The 16,343-nt window shown below is 42.3% G+C and overlaps 3 protein-coding genes across 4 annotated transcripts in view; 2 read left to right on the plus strand and 1 right to left on the minus strand.

The window, feature by feature from the left end:
• Positions 1 to 235: 235 nt before the first annotated feature.
• LRRC57 (leucine rich repeat containing 57) lies at positions 236 to 6,280 on the minus strand. Of its 2 annotated transcripts, none has more exons than XM_030482495.1 (6): positions 6,123 to 6,233; positions 5,261 to 5,433; positions 3,903 to 4,038; positions 2,617 to 2,885; positions 1,961 to 2,146; positions 236 to 1,362 (listed from the first exon to the last, which is right to left on the minus strand). In XM_030482495.1, the coding sequence occupies exons 2-6, from the start codon at positions 5,342 to 5,344 to the stop codon at positions 1,321 to 1,323; spliced, it is 717 nt and encodes a 238-aa protein (XP_030338355.1). In that variant the 5' UTR covers positions 5,345 to 5,433; positions 6,123 to 6,233; the 3' UTR covers positions 236 to 1,320. The 2 variants fall into 2 exon arrangements, with proteins under 2 accessions (XP_030338355.1, XP_030338356.1); XM_030482496.1 differs by lacking the exon at positions 6,123 to 6,233 and adding an exon at positions 6,262 to 6,280 and having other exon boundaries at positions 467 to 1,362.
• HAUS2 (HAUS augmin like complex subunit 2) lies at positions 6,216 to 11,643 on the plus strand. The gene is made up of 6 exons (XM_030482494.1): positions 6,216 to 6,608; positions 7,236 to 7,328; positions 9,285 to 9,354; positions 10,127 to 10,259; positions 10,885 to 10,993; positions 11,139 to 11,643. Exons 1-6 carry the CDS (start codon positions 6,252 to 6,254, stop codon positions 11,280 to 11,282), a joined length of 906 nt encoding a protein of 301 aa, XP_030338354.1. The 5' UTR covers positions 6,216 to 6,251; the 3' UTR covers positions 11,283 to 11,643.
• Positions 11,644 to 14,399: 2,756 nt separating this feature from the next.
• Positions 14,400 to 16,343, plus strand: part of STARD9 (StAR related lipid transfer domain containing 9) — a 104,182-nt gene continuing 102,238 nt past the window's right edge. The window contains exon 1 of the mRNA XM_030482460.1: positions 14,400 to 14,497. Coding sequence (XP_030338320.1) covers positions 14,451 to 14,497 — 47 coding nt within the window. The 5' untranslated portion in view covers positions 14,400 to 14,450. The remainder of the gene's footprint in view (positions 14,498 to 16,343) is intronic.

A 16,343-nucleotide genomic window follows, 5' to 3' on the forward strand; every position in this document is an offset into this window, starting at 1 on the left:
TTAATTATAGTTGTTACACAGAGGGAAAATAATTGGCACAGAGGTCACTTAAATTTTCTTGACAGCAGATGGCATAAGACACTGAATACGTTAACGATTACACCAGCAGCTTTAAGGAGCTTGGTGTCCAAATGCCTTTCTTACCTCATGTAGGAAAGTTTAAGTAAAGAACTGTAGTTACGTAAGACAGCTTCATTAGGAATAGATGCATCCATGCTTATCTTGCCAAGAAGTGTACTTAGAACAGCTCTTACTTTATTGTCCTTGTAGTGCAGTGTATACGAACTGAATTGTCACAGTGTTGACATACACAACAAAGTGCTGACATACTCTAATCCTCTGCCTTCTCAAAGCAGTTGAAGTACAGCTGTTACCAACAACTGATGGAACCAAGCACCTAAGTGACAGCCTTCAGTGATAACTTGGTACTACTTGTTAAAGTGACAACAGCAGCAGTTACACCAAATAAGGTTGAACTGATTTTTTGAAAATTTTTTACTAAAATAAACAAGTACAATTTTTTCAGTATAAGTTACATAATTGCATACATTTTTAGCTCTTTCTAGGTGCTTTTGGTAATAAGGCAGCAGCAGTAGGCTGACAATTAAACCTTTTAGCATTGCTTTTTACACAAGGAGTCAGTGCAAGGGTATTGTATTTTCCAGCAATCTACATTTTCACTGAATATGCTGAAGATGAAGCTAATTTTTATTTGATACAGCTCAAGCAGAAGAGGACTGTAGTGCAATTCTTGCTTATGGGAAAAGAAAGCCTGTACAGTAAAATATGAATGAAGGATGCTCAAACCATGATTTGTTCACCAGAAGCAGTTAATAGAACACTTAGCCACAACTATTTGTGCTTCATAAAAAACATATACAGCTTATAAACTAAAACCTCAGCTGTAAAAGTTCTTCACTGTAGAATAGTGCTTACTGCACGACATACAATGTTTCAGATCTGCTTTGGTGGTAGAACTTCCATGTGCTATTATGGAAACATGTTTCCAGAAGAAATAATCCTCTTACAGATCAACAGCCAGCTCATTTCCCTTTCTCTGTGAAAGAACAAGCCCTGACAAAGGAGAACATGTAGTGTGGTAAAAGCTATAGTGGCACAAAAAACCCAAAACTGGCCCCTGGACAGGTTCGTCACTTCAATACCCATGTTCTCTATTTCAAGTTTATTCAATGTGGCCTTAACAGACCGTATCAGACTACTAGAGGAGGAGTACTCTCCATCAGCCTTGGTTTAAGTCAGTGAAGCAGATGCTTCAGTCACTAACTCTTCTACTGGCAATACACAGGGTCTGAGTAATGATCATGCAAACTTCTTCTTTGTAGCTGTAAATCGTTCCATGTACTACAAAGAAAACAAACAAAGATTCAGAAGTTAATACAAGATTGACTGCTATTGAAAGCAGCTAAGCTGCTGCTCCGAGACTCAAAAGCACTCTGCATCAAAAGCATCCTTTCATTTCCCAGATGCTGCAGAGCTTTAGAGCTCCCAAACATTAGAGTTTTCATTTCAAACAAACAAACTCCAAAAGTTTCTGCCATTTGCTGTAATTCAGATTAATGTTCCAGAAAGCAAGTCTCCACAGAGCTGAACGCTCAAATCTTAAGTGTTAAGGATGAGCAAACAGTTAAGAATGCTGCATAATAAGCACCCATTATTTTTTGTTCTATTAAGGTGAAGACATGCCTGTCATCACCCGTGACCCTTCAATAGATGCTGATGAAAGAACACTGATCCTGAATCCTATGAGGAAGTTGATCTTTGAAGAACTCTAGAAATTCTTTTCTGAGGTTAGTTACAAATCCAGTACCAGGGACAATACCAACAGACTGTGCTTTTATTCACCAGCGTAAATGCTTAGTACTCTGAGGAGGCACTGAGTAAGAACTTCACTAGAAGCTTCTTTAAAAAAAACACACACACAAGAAAAAAAGACACAAACCTTGTCATAACCTTCCAGTTCTCTGAGTTTCTTGATTTCAAAGAGGTTGCCTTCTACTGCAAGCAGTGAGATCTGGGAATCACTGAGGATACTCTGAGGAAGCATGCTGAGTTCTAGACAGTTTTCTTCTAAACGCAACACTTTGAGGCGGGGACAGTGGGAGATTTGCACTGAGATCTGGGAAATCTGGTAGAAAAAAAAAAGAGAAGTGGGATTAAAATGTTAGTGATCCATGATTACTTTAAGTGAGTGATTTGTTTCAGGCTAATGTGGAAAAATTACCATGTAAATATAAACTACATTAACAGTAACTACTTGACAACAACATGTAAGCAACCATAATAATGATCAAAAGTCCAAGTAACTTTTTGTTATTCCATGATGACAGGCAACCTACACGTTTATCAGATTCCTGCTCAAGAACTCTTCAAATAATTCTCTGTATGACTAAATTCAGGATTTATCAGTTAGTCAAATCAGGCAGTGGGATGTATCAGTACATAAATTCTAGTTGTGATCCCTCATTTCTGTTGTATAACAAAGAGGTCTTTTAGCTATAAAGTTGTGATGGTCCAAGTTTATGTTCCTTGAATGTACCAAGTCCAAGATAAACCATGTCCTAAATCTACATGCCCATAATATCTCTGTTACCAGACCTGATTCTGATTCAAATTGAGTTCAATAGCCTGCAATTCTCCCACACTGTCGGGCACGTTTTGGATCTGGTTTTTGGAAAGATCTACCACATCCAAGTGGCGAAGACCACAGAGTTGTGTAGGCACAGTCCGAAGCTGATTTCCAGAAAGGCTCAGGGTTTTGAGAGCCGAAAGCTGTCCAAACGCAGCCGGCAGCTGCCTCAAGTGATTGCCATTCAAGTGTAGCGTTTCCAGTTTTTTCAGTTTACACAGCTCCTCAGGTAAAGCAGCTAGAAATAAATGACAGAACAAAGAGATGACCTAAACAAAGAGCAGTAAATGACCATACCCATTTAATTCAAGTAAGTTTCTGTATGGAAAACAGTGCTATATTACAATAATTTCTCATAGGATTCATTTTCCAATGAAGGCACAGATGCCTGCACAGAAAGTTAAGCCCACTGACAACATATGCTTTTTAACCATCTTCCATAAGTATCTTTAAAATAATCTGCAGACACGGCAGACCTTCAAATCAGAGGCTGAAAACACTACTCTCAGAAGAGTTTAGCCTATTAGTTATACTCCTTACCAACCACTTTGCCAATGTATTCTATGGCATTTGAAGTACCACGCTATTCACAGCTACAGGTTTGCTGTAGCTTTTTAAAAGTATTACTCAAAAGTAAGTTCTCAGATAATTCACACTGTATCATACCAGCACATAAGCCTCACCAGGTAAGCTCTGCTGGCGTTCATTCATCCCTCATTCTACCTACACACGTGTACAACCTGTAGCACTTCTGAGTTGCACTACAGAGTCAGAGGTTTGTAAACTTGGTTTCAAAAAGGCAGATAATACACAATTAGCACACAAAAAAGTCAGTTTCTTCACCTCATCTAACTTTTCCAGAAAGTTGGACTTTTGTCCAACAGGAACAGTAACAATCATTGAATGGCCAGCAACATTTTCTACAGATGCTCTTTTTTACCTGTTCTCTATGCAAGTACTGAACCATCCAACACTTAAAATTTCAGATCAGACAAGTCACAGCACAGAAACGTTATGGTTTTAAGTACTTACATGTCATTGTAAAACTGATAATACAACTAAGTTGGCAACTAGTTTTGAAGAATTTATGGTTCTGGGCTTTTTTCTCCTGTACATGATTCCCAGAGATTTCAGTTTAGGTGACTAAACTCCCCATTTACATCCTGTGAGAGTCAAATCATTAAATTTAGTTTCTGATCAGAGAAATCAGGTTATTAATTTTAAAATCTATGGAGATATTAATGAGCAGACATACTCAGTTTGTTGTTGTTTAGAGCAAGGCTCTTCAACAAGGAAAATTTTCCAATGAGTGGTGGCAAGAGCTCTATTTTGTTGTTCGACAAGTCTATTGTCCTTAAGTTGCTTGTTAGCTTCTGCAGATCTTCAGGAAACTATGGGGGAGAAAAACGATACAGCATTTAAATAGCTGCTACAGCTTTGAATGCTCAAGTTACACAGCTTAAAGTATTACTTGAAATTTGTATCATTATTCCATACTATCATAGGTATCACAATGCCCAATCACCACAGTGTGCAACTAAGCTGGCAAATTTGCTTAATACGTATTTTTAAACGTATTTTTTCATCTGAGGAAGGGAAAAGGGATATAAAGGAGATGGTCTAACATCTAGGAAGTAGATTTTAATCCAAAGAATTTAAATTTAAAAGGGAGAAGGAAGTGTACCATGACATGAGCTTGGTTCTATTTTAGTCCTTGTGTGTGTTTCTCTGAAATGTGCCTGTCATTTAAAAATATTCTACAGCTAGTTACAACTCTATAGTTTAACAGATTGTGAAATTTTACTCTTGCTTTCCTTTTTAAATAATTATGTAAACCATTTTCCTTATTCTTATTTACATCCCGTACCACTTTAATCTGCACTTGGCACTAAGCTGAAAAGAAGAAAAACCTGACAATCGCCATTGGTCAGTCCTGGTCCATAGGCCAGTGATTTTGATTCTCTTTGGTTTGGCAGAGGAAAAGGGAAGAGAGAAGGTAGGACAGTGGAAAAAGATACTTTAGAAGTCTTGGAAAATTAGTGCAATATAGAGTTATTTTGGCTATCCTGTGAATTGTTACTTGACTTATGATTCCAGGACATTCTGTGTTTTTCTGCAGCCGAGTCAAAGTCAAGACAATTTCCAATATAATAAACTTCCAGAAGCTTGCAGCCCAGTGAACAGCCTGTACAAACTAGTCATATGACTGCAGTTAAACAAAGCATAAGTATCTAAACGTGACAACTTGTGGAGTATCTTTCTAGGTAACAATATGGTTATAAAATTTACAGGTTTTCCCCTCACGTTTACAGACTTTTTTTAAAACAGCACAACATCATAACTAGTACTTCTTGAACATATATGCACTCTAAAGCATAAGCTCATAAGCACACAAGTGCCCTGCTAGACAAATCCTCAATCAGAAGACAGTATAAACAAAAAATCATGCAAAAAGAAAAAAAAAACCCCACCAAATTCTTGAAATAATTTTATCCATCATTATTTATGAGAAATACATATATGCAGTGCACCATGACAAAGAGGTAGGAATTTCTCTCCAAAAGCATCAGTCATGCACACAAAACAGCCACGTTTCCCCTACAGATACATTACCTCTGTAAGTCCCTTTCCAGTTAGCTGAAACACACCAGTTTTCTGTGCTGTCTCCAGGTGGGCTTTTAATGCACTATTTCCCATCCTAACAGTTCTCTGTCAAGCGTACTGAGTTTGAGTGAGAGTCTCAGGCGGTTCCTCTCAGTTATTCTGCACTAGAGAATCCAATGCCTCTGTGATAAAGCAAATGTAAAAAGTCATGTTATGTGTACTGTCTTCAACACTACAGGCATTTCAACACAATGAACCTCTTCACTGCTGCGTTTTCATCTTCCTCATAACTAAAACCTAGAACTTAAAAGATTTACCTAGCTTAAGGTACTTTCACTATAGCAGTTTGAATATTGAAACAATACAACAAGTATAGTTGAAACTAAGTGGGGAAATTGCATACTCTCCCCATTTTGCCTCTTTCAGGGCCCAGCAGTCTATAGAGATTCTCCACGAAGACTAGCTGTGATTTTAATGGCCTCTATCAGCACTGACCTGCTGTCAATACTACAGTTTTATTTCTTTAGTCAACATTTGTTTCACGTAGAGACCTGACTCCTTTTCTGCGACTCTAGACACAGACACACGACATCCATCTCCCGTAACCCCAGCAGGGTTTAATCTCCAGGACTAACTACACCGGTTTCCAGGCCGAGGGATTAACGGCAAGTGAGGAATAAAGCCTCACACAGCACGTAAATGGCCGGGATAAGAAGCATTCCCTGCCGCGACGGCTAGAAGCGGGTCAGCAGGACCCTCAGCGAGGGACGAAGCCAGCAACGACCCGCTTCAGGCCCCGGTCCCCCCGCCTCAACCCCGCCGCCACAGGATGCGCCGGCGGGGCAGCCGGCCCCAGCCCGGCCCGGCTCACCTGTACACAGCCGCACGGTGACGCTCCGTGGCGGCGGCGCCCCCCGTTCCCTCCCGCGGGCTCCACCTCAGCCCCTCGAGAGCCGCCGCTCCGCCAGCACTCACGGACCCCCCCCCCGGAACCGGACGCATGTCCCTACTTTTTCCTTCCGCACCCAACATGGCGGCCGCCCGCCGGACACTGCGGCCGTCATCCGCCCGGGCTGCCGGGACAACCAGAACGGTGGAGCGGCGGCGCTCCGCTTCCCCAGCGGTGGAGGCCGTCAGCTCCTGGCCCTGCGGGGAGGCCCAGCCCGCGCGGGGGCCGCTGGAGCTGAGCCTGCGGCTGTGCGCGGATGGCGCCGGGGAGCGGAGCGGTGCCGGGGAGCGGAGCGGCGCCGGGGAGCGGAGCGGCGCCGCGGCCGCCCGCTATCCCTGGGAGGTGGGGCACACCACGGCGGCGGGCGCCCTGCTAGCGCGGTGCCTGGCGGAGGGCGCCGTGACCCAGGTAACGGCCCGGTGCCTGGGGGGGGGGCCGCGCTGGAGGGGCAGCGGGGTGACAGAAGCTGCGTGTGGTAAAGGCCCTTCAGGCCCCTGTGTCCCGCCAGGGTTTCCTGGGTGCGGTGCCTCGCCTTCACCTCCAGCCTGACAGGCCTCAGTGCTTACATGCTTGTGGTGCCGGCTGTGTCCTGAGATGAGACTGTGCTGAACGTGCTGAAATGTGTTGCTGTTTGTGAAAATGGTTGCTAGTTGGAGAGGCAGAGGAGTTTTGCCTTTTAGTGTGGGATCTCTTACGGTTTTGGCTGATGGCAGCTTTTCTTACTAGGAAGAACCCTGCCTTCTGGTGTGTGGAGTGTAGTTGTGAGGGGTTTGTGGTGTCCTGTGGTGTGTTCCAGCAGCATGCAAGCCAGTGTTCTTGAGAGTGTTCTCATTATGCCTTGTATGAGATTTTGTTTTCACTCGTGTTCGTTTTCCCCGAATAATGCATATATTTTGTGAGCTGTTCAGGTTAAATCTTCCGTATTGCATAGTGCAAGAGGTTAACAGTAACTTTAGACTCTTAAAAGCCAATCTAGCAGCTTTGCCTCATGTTCTTGCTCTGACTGCATTTTGTCCCATTGTTTTCCTTTCACAGGAGACACTGGATTTAAACCACAGAACCCCCCCGTGCTTTGTGAAGTTCGCAGAGATGGAAAAAATGGCAAACATGCGAGCTGAAATCAATGAGGTACAGCCTTTGCTGTTGTTGGTGTACACTCAACACTTCAGTGCTGGGTTTGGCTGGGATACAGTTATTTTATTCCTATTAGTTGGTGCAGTGCTGTGTTTTGGATTTAGTCTGACAATAATGTTGGTAACACACCGCTGTTTTAGTTATTGTTAAGCAGTGTTTACCCTGATCAAGGACTTTTCAGTCTCTCCTACTCTGCCAGTGAGGAGGGGCATGAGAAGCCGGGAGGGAGCAGAGTCAGGACCCAAAGTAGCCAAAGGGGTATTCCGTACCACAGCACATCATGCCCAGTATATAAACTGGGGGGAGTTAGCTGGAAGGGACTGATTGCTGCTCAGGACAGGCTGGGTATCAGTCAGTGGGTGGTGGGCAATTGCGTTCTGCATCACTGTTGTTCATTGGGGTTTTTGCTTGGGTTTTTGGGGGGTGTGTGTGTTTGGTTGGGGTTTTCTTCCTGTTTCAGTTTTATATCTCTCCCCTTGTTATTTCCCTTGTTGTTATTATCATTAGTAGTGTTAGTATTATATTGTACTTTAATTATTAAACTGTTCTTAGGCTTTTTTCCCCCCAGTTCTCCTCCCCATATCACTGGCGGTACTTAGTTGCCAGCTGGAGATAAACCGTGACAGTGGCACCTGATGATGTATCAGACTGCCATGTGCTATTGTTTCATGTTGTGGAGTTTTTAGACAGTTTAGCTGTTAAACAGTTGGCACTTCTTCCCCACTGCACTGAATTGTCATAAAGAAAATAACAACATTATGAAACAAAAGGTTTCAGTATAACTGGAAAGATGCAGCAGCCTGCATCTGTGACTGAAGTGTTACCTGAAGTTTTCTGAAGAAACTGAAGAACAGGTAAGAATTAGTAGTTGACTTCAATTCACAAAAATGTGTTTCTTTATAGGCAAGAATTGCTAGACCATTTGGTTGGTTAGCAAGAGGTAACCTCAGTCATCTCCTACTGCCTGAATTGGCTCTTGGCTTGAATTTTATGATGGTGTTTTCTGAACATTTGCTTGCTGGTACAAAAACTGTGTTTAAGTTACACAATGTGGGCTCCAGCAGCTACAAAACAGCTTTCTGCAGCTGCTTACAGCTTGCTGCAAAGTAGTGTGACAAATTCATCATTTTTTGGAGTATGGGTTAAACAGGTGGTGGTATCCTGTATTGACAGGCAAAAGGAACAAACAGTTTAGAGTTTTCAGCTCCCAGTAGGGTGGCTACTTAGCATCCTTTGCTGAATGGTTTGACAATACAAAGTACCCTCTCTGATAAATGTTCAATATGCTATGAGTGAAGCACATTTATTTATGTCCTCTCATCAGTGATCAAGAAGAGCAAAGCAATAGCTCTCTGTGTGTCCTGAGAGACTGACATGTCATCATCCTCTTCTGTACTTTCCTCAGTCATCTCTTGTCTAGCCAAGATGGCCAAAACTCTTTCAGCCACAGGAAGGTATCTCTGCTCTTGTACTGGTTTATTTATTGGAAAGAATTAAAGCTGGGAGTTTTCCCTGAGAGAGCTTCTCCCACAGCTAAAAAAAACCCAACACAACACAAATCCTCCAGAAGGAGGAAACTTGGGGCTGTGCGAGGTTCTTTAGTAGAATGCAGACCATGAAACTGCTTTGTAGGAGATGTAAGTTTCTGTGTTTAGGAACGAACTGCAGAATCTCTTTTCCAGCACAAATTCCCACTAAATCACCAAATTCTTTAGCTTTTTTTAAACAGTCTTTTCCTGTTGACCACTCCCCCCAGTAGTCTCAACACTCCAGAGAGCACAGTAACATGCTCTCATGCAAATGCTCCCTCTCTGCTGTCTTCCATACACGTGCTCTTGCCCATGCTCCTGCTTTCTCCCTTTCTGCTTCCTCTGCCACCCCAAGAGAGGCATACCTACCTGGGTAAGTATGTTGAAAATGCATTTTCATTTGATGTTGTTACTGTTGTAGATGAAACTGAAAACTGAAATCTTGCAGTTGGAGAAGGAGACAGCAGACATTACTCACCCTTTTTACTTAGGTAAGTGCAGTTGTACCTTAGGAAAAACAAGAATGTTAAATGACTTCAGCAGATTAATGTTTCATCTGAGTACATGACACTTGTAGAATTCATTGCAGCATATTAGAGGTGGCAGGTGCTTTATGGGCCTGTAATGAACACTTCCACACTATTTAAACTTGCGGTTCTGCTGTCACAGCAGACGCTCATATGTAGCTCATTCTCCAAAAAAGTTGGGGGGGTGGACAGCTCAGTGCAGCATCAGGAATTCCAAGATCATCAGAAACCTGATTAGATCCCCTGTGTGCTGCCTTGCTGCTTTTCCAGTAACTCAGTCTATTTTTGCTGCATCTGTATGCCCCTAAAATCACTTGGTATTTTGGAGCATATGTAGTCATTTCTTGTTATTGTGCACTTTCCCCACTGTGATTTAATGGATGCTTAAAAACATTCTAGCTTGCTCCTGCTGTGTTAGGCTAGTGAAGTATATTGTAACACTGCAGTGCTGTGGTATATTCTTAAAAAGTTGGTTTAATCTCAGACAGTTTACTTAAAACTATAGATAATGTAATAAAATTAACAAAGCAGTACCTCTAAAAAGTAGGTGTTATGACTTTGAGGTGCATGCTGATACTAAGTCCTACAAACTCTAATAAAAGTCATTCTGACTAATGATCTCTTTCTTGAATGTAAACTGTCCAGTGATCAGACTCTATTTCTGTCTTTCTCCAGAAGAAATCTTGCTCTTGTTTTAGCAGGACAATAGGTTCAACTTTGTAATTTTATTTTATAGGCAAAAAATATGAGATTATGCAAGATATGAACAGACACTTGGAAGCCGTACTGAAAGCAGAGAGGGCTCTTAGAAAGAGGTTGCTGAAGCCCAGATGTCAAGAGAGCCTTCCTATTGAGGCTACTTTCCACAAGTAGGCATATAGAAAATAATTGTTCTTTGGGTGCATGAGTCCAATTAATTTGAACTAATAAGCAGTAAAAATTGCATGTTTTCATTCACTTTTCCATTGATGAGAATACAAATAAAAAATGGTAGCAGAACTTCAGCTACAAGCTAGTAGTTTACTCATTGCTCAGTTTGTAGAAAGGTAGTGATACATATTTTTATGAGTATTTGCTTGGGTTATTGGTCTCTGAAGATTACAGAACAATTTGTGATCTTTTGTTTTAAATAGATGTGTTAAATGGTTGATTCATTGTGCTTCTCCGTAGGCAGGAATTGTTACTTCAGCATTTGGTGTCTTCCTTCCACTGTGACTTGCTCAGACTAAGTGTATGAATGATTCTCAGACATGTGTAGTACATTTAAAAAAAATACATAGTCCTTCTTATGGTCTAAAAATCTAGTCTAGTTACTGACAAAGTGCGTATTCACTTCTGTAATTCCTGCCCTCCTTGTTGCTGAGAGTCACAAAAGAAGTGTAATTACAGAGAAATTAATTAGAAAACCCATGGGGTAAAGAATTAAGAGCTTGGAAGTATTAAATCCTCATTGTTTTGCACAGCTTTTGAGTAAGGGCTCATTCTTGGTTGCAGGGATATAGTAGAGTTGTTGACCGAGGCTGTGACTTTCATTGAGAAGCTTGAAAACCATTTGCAGACCGTTAGAAGCATTCCTCAGATACCAAGCATGGTGAATAATATGGTGAGTAGCAAAAGAACTGAGCCTTCTGTCTCTTCCAGCATTAAGAACTCGATGCCGTTTGGGTGCTTTGGTCATTTTTATATCCTGCTAGATTGACAGGGTATATAGACATGAAATCCTACTCTTCTACTCTTTTCTGCTTCAGGAGACTGCTTTGACAAAAACAGAGTTGCTCGTGATAGAATTGGAGGAACTGACAGAGCAAATAGTGAAATGGAGAGAACTGCAGAGAACTTCCAATGTCATCTGCAGTACTGCTGAATTCGACTTTGGCTTATCTGTAACCTAAGAAATCATTTTCCTCAAATAGGATGGCTATTCAAAGAACTACGTTTTTACAGTCTTCTGTGAAAACTACAACAGAGTTGTGGTGCTTTAAGGGGATTTTGTAGGTAGTTATGTTTCTGTTCTTATGCAACAGTTCATGAGCAGTAGCTCATGGGAAGACAGACTACTGAGAAGACTGTTAAGGAGTTCCTCTTTGAAATAGTTAGACAGGATTCCCTTGGAGCCTGTATCATCAATGCACATTTGTGTTGATATTTCTTTTGCACTTGCTATAGTGTCTCTGTTTTCTATAAGAATCTTGATAATATGCTGTTATTTTGTATGTTGCTATAAAACTTCAATAAAAGCACTAGATTTCAAGAGCTCAGTTTTTTGCTTTTTATTTTGTTACTAAATTGTATAATTAAAAGAACGGTGCAAATTCTTGGATCCCAGGTTAGGCTTCCATAGGAATTCCAACCAGGAAATTAAACTAGTTTTATGTTACAGTTCATTATAGTTATGATGTGGTTTTGTGAGAAGGCAGGGAATGGACTCAGTGATACGTGGCAGGTCTGCTGATTGGCAAAACCACGCGTCTGTGAATAGTAGTAAGTACATTATTTGGTCTCTCCTTTTCTGTTGTTTGCCCTACTTTCAGTGCCCCCCTTAGAATAAAACTCTTGTTCCACAAGTATGACTGAATTTAGCAAAAGCATTCGTTGTTCTAGTTTGCAACCGTAGGGACCTTTACATCATGAAAAGACTTGCTGGTAAAACATCACTGGCCAGACATCTATAAACTGGGATAGTGGTTGTCTTTGAAGGATGTCCAGTTTTGTATGCAGGATGCAGAGCAAACTGGAAGTGGTGCAGATGTATTCCTTTCTACCCTCCTATTGTTTAGTTATCTGAATTCTTCCTATGTCCAGCCTGAAGCTGATTGCTAGTTCTGAAAATGAGCTCTTTGTTTTTTGAAAGTAACCAGTAGGTGGCTCAGTAATACACAAATTTCACCGTAGTTTATCTGATTATTAAACTTAAAACCCTAAAGTAGAATTAAGGAAGAAATCTTTGGCTCTTTGTTGAGCACACTCTGATCTCACTGACTTGTAATTGGTCTACTCTACAGCTGAAATTTTGTGAGAATTCCATTTTAATCTCTAGACTACATCATTCTGCTGGGTGTGGGGACAAGGCATATGGCTTAACAATTTTCTAGTGTAGTGTGTAAGCGTAGCTGATGTTCCTCTCTGCTGCTGTTGAGAAAAGTTAAGAGGATAGAAACAATTTAGATTGAGTCAAGCAGAAGGTCAGTAGATAGGATCTGAGAACATAAACTGGTGTTTTGAGTCCCACAAACTTTAAAGGGCTCTTTGTGTGAACACTTGCTGTACGTCATCGCAGGATTTGAGTCCAAAGTCCCATGTCAATGTAGTTTCAGATGTGGAAACGAAGGTCTTGATGCAATGTGGAGGAGCCAGCATTTTTGCTGAAAATGGGAATCACTGTCCAGCACATCTATCAGAAGCTTAACCTCTCTTGCATTGCCTTTCAGTGATGAGTTAGGTCAGGCAAATTAAAGCTGTTGTAATTTAATGCTTCCAGAAGTGGAATGAAAACATCTCTGGTTAGTTTGTTTGTATAATCCCTTGAAGACAAATACGTGGTTTTGCCATATCCCAGAGAGTCGAGCATATTTTCTTCTTTTACTGTACCTGTTAACTGGAGAGCAGACTGTGGAGGTGGTAGAGTTTAGCTAATCCCATTTGCCATTAATGTACCAAGTCATTCTTTGCTATGATTAAATCATAGAATCAAAGAATGATTTGGGTTGGAAAGGACCTTAAGATCATCCAGTTCCAACCCCCCTGCCATGAACATTGATGAACCTACTGAAATAAACAGTGATTCACAGCTTGTAGCACTTCATTTTAGCATCTCTCTGGTGGGTCACGACTTGGGGAAAGTGTTGGGCTCAAGGGATCCATCCTGTACTTCACTCTGGAAGGTTTCCGTACTGCAGTATCTTTTTCATTTAGATTGAATGTTCCTGGAACTTAAGGTAAATTGTCTCATGAGGAGAACTATACTTAAAGTACACTGTACTTAACAGTACAGTTGAAAGGCAATTTAAACAAGTTGTTTAAATGGTCTGTTAAACACTCCCAGATGATATTCAGATACAGCTCAGAGTTTTGCATATTTTGAAATGCAAAACCAGAAAAAATCCAGTTAAAAATGGATAATGACATTGGCAAAAACCAAACAGGAATTGTGTGTTGAGCCTGGCATCTTGTTTATGCCAATGCTTTCTTCACGATTATGGCAGTAGCTGACAGGGACAATATTCTAAAAGTATTTTTTTTTCTTTTTAACTTTGCGGGGTTTATATTACTTTTATTAATGCAATTGTTTGACATTGACTTTAGTTATAGTCTTTTGGAAGTTTCAACATTTATGTTTTACCTACGTGAAGATTTGGAAGTTTTTGAAGGAATTTAAAACACTTGGGAGCTTTCCTTTAGCACCAGTAAGGAAGGGATGGATACTCACCTTCCTTAAATTACTGTCAAATTACTTTAAGGTGGAATGCTTTGCACTTGAAAGAGTGCTGGTTTTCTGATCGCCCGCAGGTTACCAGAAAGAGAAATGTGATCAAACGTAGGGTTAGGCCGGCACTTCTTTACTTGTGAAACAGAGGGGGGTTCTCTTGGGTAGTCCTTAGCGAGTATCTTCGTGGCAGCACCCGTTTAATGGGGCTGGCGGCATTAAACTCTGAGGTAAATCCCGGGTTGTTACGCTGCTGCACATGACAGTTTGGTGGTGCTGTCAGGGGACAGTGGTGATTTTAAGCCTGAAATCACCGTCTCTTGGTTCGGGGGTCCCGGGCGGACCTGTTTTAGCCGGAAAACCCCGTTTTGGGTGCCTGAGAGGCTGCCGCGGCTGCTCTGGGGGGACTGTTCCCGATCCCCTCCTCTCCGCCCGGGGAGGTTTCCCTTCCCCCCCGGCGGGGGCTGTCTGGTCCGGGCTGGGCCGGGTTGGCCACTCCTCTCCGCCCTCTCCTCGGCTCCGCTCCGCTCCTCCCCTCCCGCCCGTCCCCTCCCCCGGCGCCGAGGCGCCGCGGCGGGGCCGTAATGCGGGGCTGGGGCGCGGGCGGCCGCGGGTGCTGTGCGTGACCGGGCGAGCCATGGCTAACGTCAAGGTGGCCGTGCGGGTCCGGCCCATGAGCAAAAGGTGCGGCGGGACGCGGCTGGGGGAGCGGGGGGAGGTCCCGGCGGCAGCGGGGCGATCGGGTGCCGCTGGTTCCGGCACGGGGGACGGGATCGCCGCGGTGGGGTGGCTTAGCTGGGGCTGAGGAGGGACGGAGGCTCCGCGGAGCTTAGCGGGGAGGTACGAGGGGCTCCTCGCTCATCAAAGAGCTTGGAAAGTTATCTTGGCAAAGTCTCCCCCTAGAGCTGTCAGATGACTTCCCTCTTCCTGAGCTCCCCAAAATAGGAGAACAGTCATCCAGCGTCAGGGAATCTTCCCTTCCCCTTCTGCTGTTGCTGTTTTTTCCAGCGGGAGGCAGAGCCGGATATTCCCATAGTCGCTCTGCTCCGCTCCCCTCCTCAGTTTGCTTGGCTCCAATAGCAATCCCAAAAGCTAAGTGATACGGCTTGAGGACAACTCCCACAAACAAGATGCCGTAGCACATTCCTCTGGTGTTGTCCGAATATAATACACAGTTAAAACCGTGCAAACTTTGGAAATTCGGGGAGGAAGAGAAAAAGCAAGCAGCCAAAATGCCAGAGGCTGGTAACCTACTCCTCCTATCAGAGAAATGCTGTAGCCCTTCGGGCAGAAATGGCTTGAAGAGCGGTGGGAGCTCTGACGGCCAGTCCGTGGTTTGATACTGCCCTGCTGTGCAGTGCGAGTCCCTCACGTTGTCTTCCGGCTGCGCGGACTTCTGTGATAAGTAACTGTCATGTAGTAGAGAAAATGGTTCTTGAAGAGTTGTCCAGGCAGAAAACGAGCCTAGTCGTTCAGCCAGCAATACACTGGCATGTATAGTTTGCCTGGATTCATAAGATATTTTTAGTACTCTGTTCTGTGAATGTATCAGAGACACTGCTGTTCAATTACAGTTTTCATGCTTCTTATTTCATTTTCCGTAATTAACTGTTAGCCCAAGTGTTAGACCTTCATGAGATACACTATCTATAACTTGCTAGTGTTGCACAGCAGTTTCATTTTATGTGATCTTAATTTGCAGAACTTGTTTTTAAATACATTTTGCAGTTACTGTATTGGATTTTATTGTGGTGGACTTGGCAGTGCTTGGACTTGATGCTCTTAAAGGTCTTTTCCAGCCTAAATGATTCTATGATACTATGATATTTTGGACTCTTAAGTTCTTATTTGTCTATAGGTTTTTTAAATTTTTTTTTCAACAAAAGATAGCAGAGAGCATTGAATAAAATAAATAAATTTAAAAAAAAAAACAACTCACCCAAAGCTAACCTTTTCTTAATAGAAAAGGGAAAGGTGGAAAATCATAGAATCACAGAATGGTTTGGTTTGGAATGGATCTTAAGATCATCTAGTTCCAACCCCCCTGCCATGGGCAGGGATACCCCACACCAAACAGTGTTGCACAAGACTCATTCCAACCTGGCCTTGAACACTGAGTATAATCTACAAGTTTTCAATATATGCTACTTTTAGTTCAAAGCTAATGGATTTTAAAAGCATTCTGTCTGTAACTTCATTTAAAAATATGTTTCGGTAATGTAGTTCTGATTTGTTGTACAGCTGTGAACAGAACAGCTTTTAGAAGATACTAGTATGTTGTAAGAAGAGTTGCAGCACTGAAGTAGCCAAGTTTAACCTTTCATTGCCTAGTGTTGCTTTGGTGTTGGAGATACTATTTGATTTTTATTTTCTTCTGTTTTGTTAATCATTCTTAGCGTTTACTGGTTAAATAAGTTGTCATTATGCTCTCTAGAAATAAAAAGCAGTAAGCAAGAGCCAAGAATTAACACTAAATGACAATTTGGTAATGATGGCAAGTTATTTAGACCATAGGACCCTTTTGTTTCAG

This window comes from Strigops habroptila, chromosome 4 (assembly GCF_004027225.2).
Source record: "Strigops habroptila isolate Jane chromosome 4, bStrHab1.2.pri, whole genome shotgun sequence".
Classification (NCBI taxonomy): Eukaryota; Metazoa; Chordata; class Aves; order Psittaciformes; family Psittacidae; genus Strigops; species Strigops habroptila.

Excerpts from the sequence above, each read along its gene's own strand:
- LRRC57 (XM_030482495.1), bottom strand. The coding sequence starts at position 5,344 with ATGGGAAATAGTGCATTAAAAGCCCACCTGGAGACAGCACAGAAAACT. Across the intron at positions 2,886-3,902 it reads TCTAAACAACAACAAACTGA|CTGCTTTACCTGAGGAGCTG; the intron begins GTATGTCTGCTC and ends ATTTATTTCTAG. Across the intron at positions 2,147-2,616 it reads TCAATTTGAATCAGAATCAG|ATTTCCCAGATCTCAGTGCA; the intron begins GTCTGGTAACAG and ends TTTTTCTACCAG.
- HAUS2 (XM_030482494.1), top strand. The coding sequence starts at position 6,252 with ATGTCCCTACTTTTTCCTTCCGCACCCAACATGGCGGCCGCCCGCCGG. Across the intron at positions 6,609-7,235 it reads CGGAGGGCGCCGTGACCCAG|GAGACACTGGATTTAAACCA; the intron begins GTAACGGCCCGG and ends TTCCTTTCACAG. Across the intron at positions 7,329-9,284 it reads TGCGAGCTGAAATCAATGAG|ATGAAACTGAAAACTGAAAT; the intron begins GTACAGCCTTTG and ends TTACTGTTGTAG.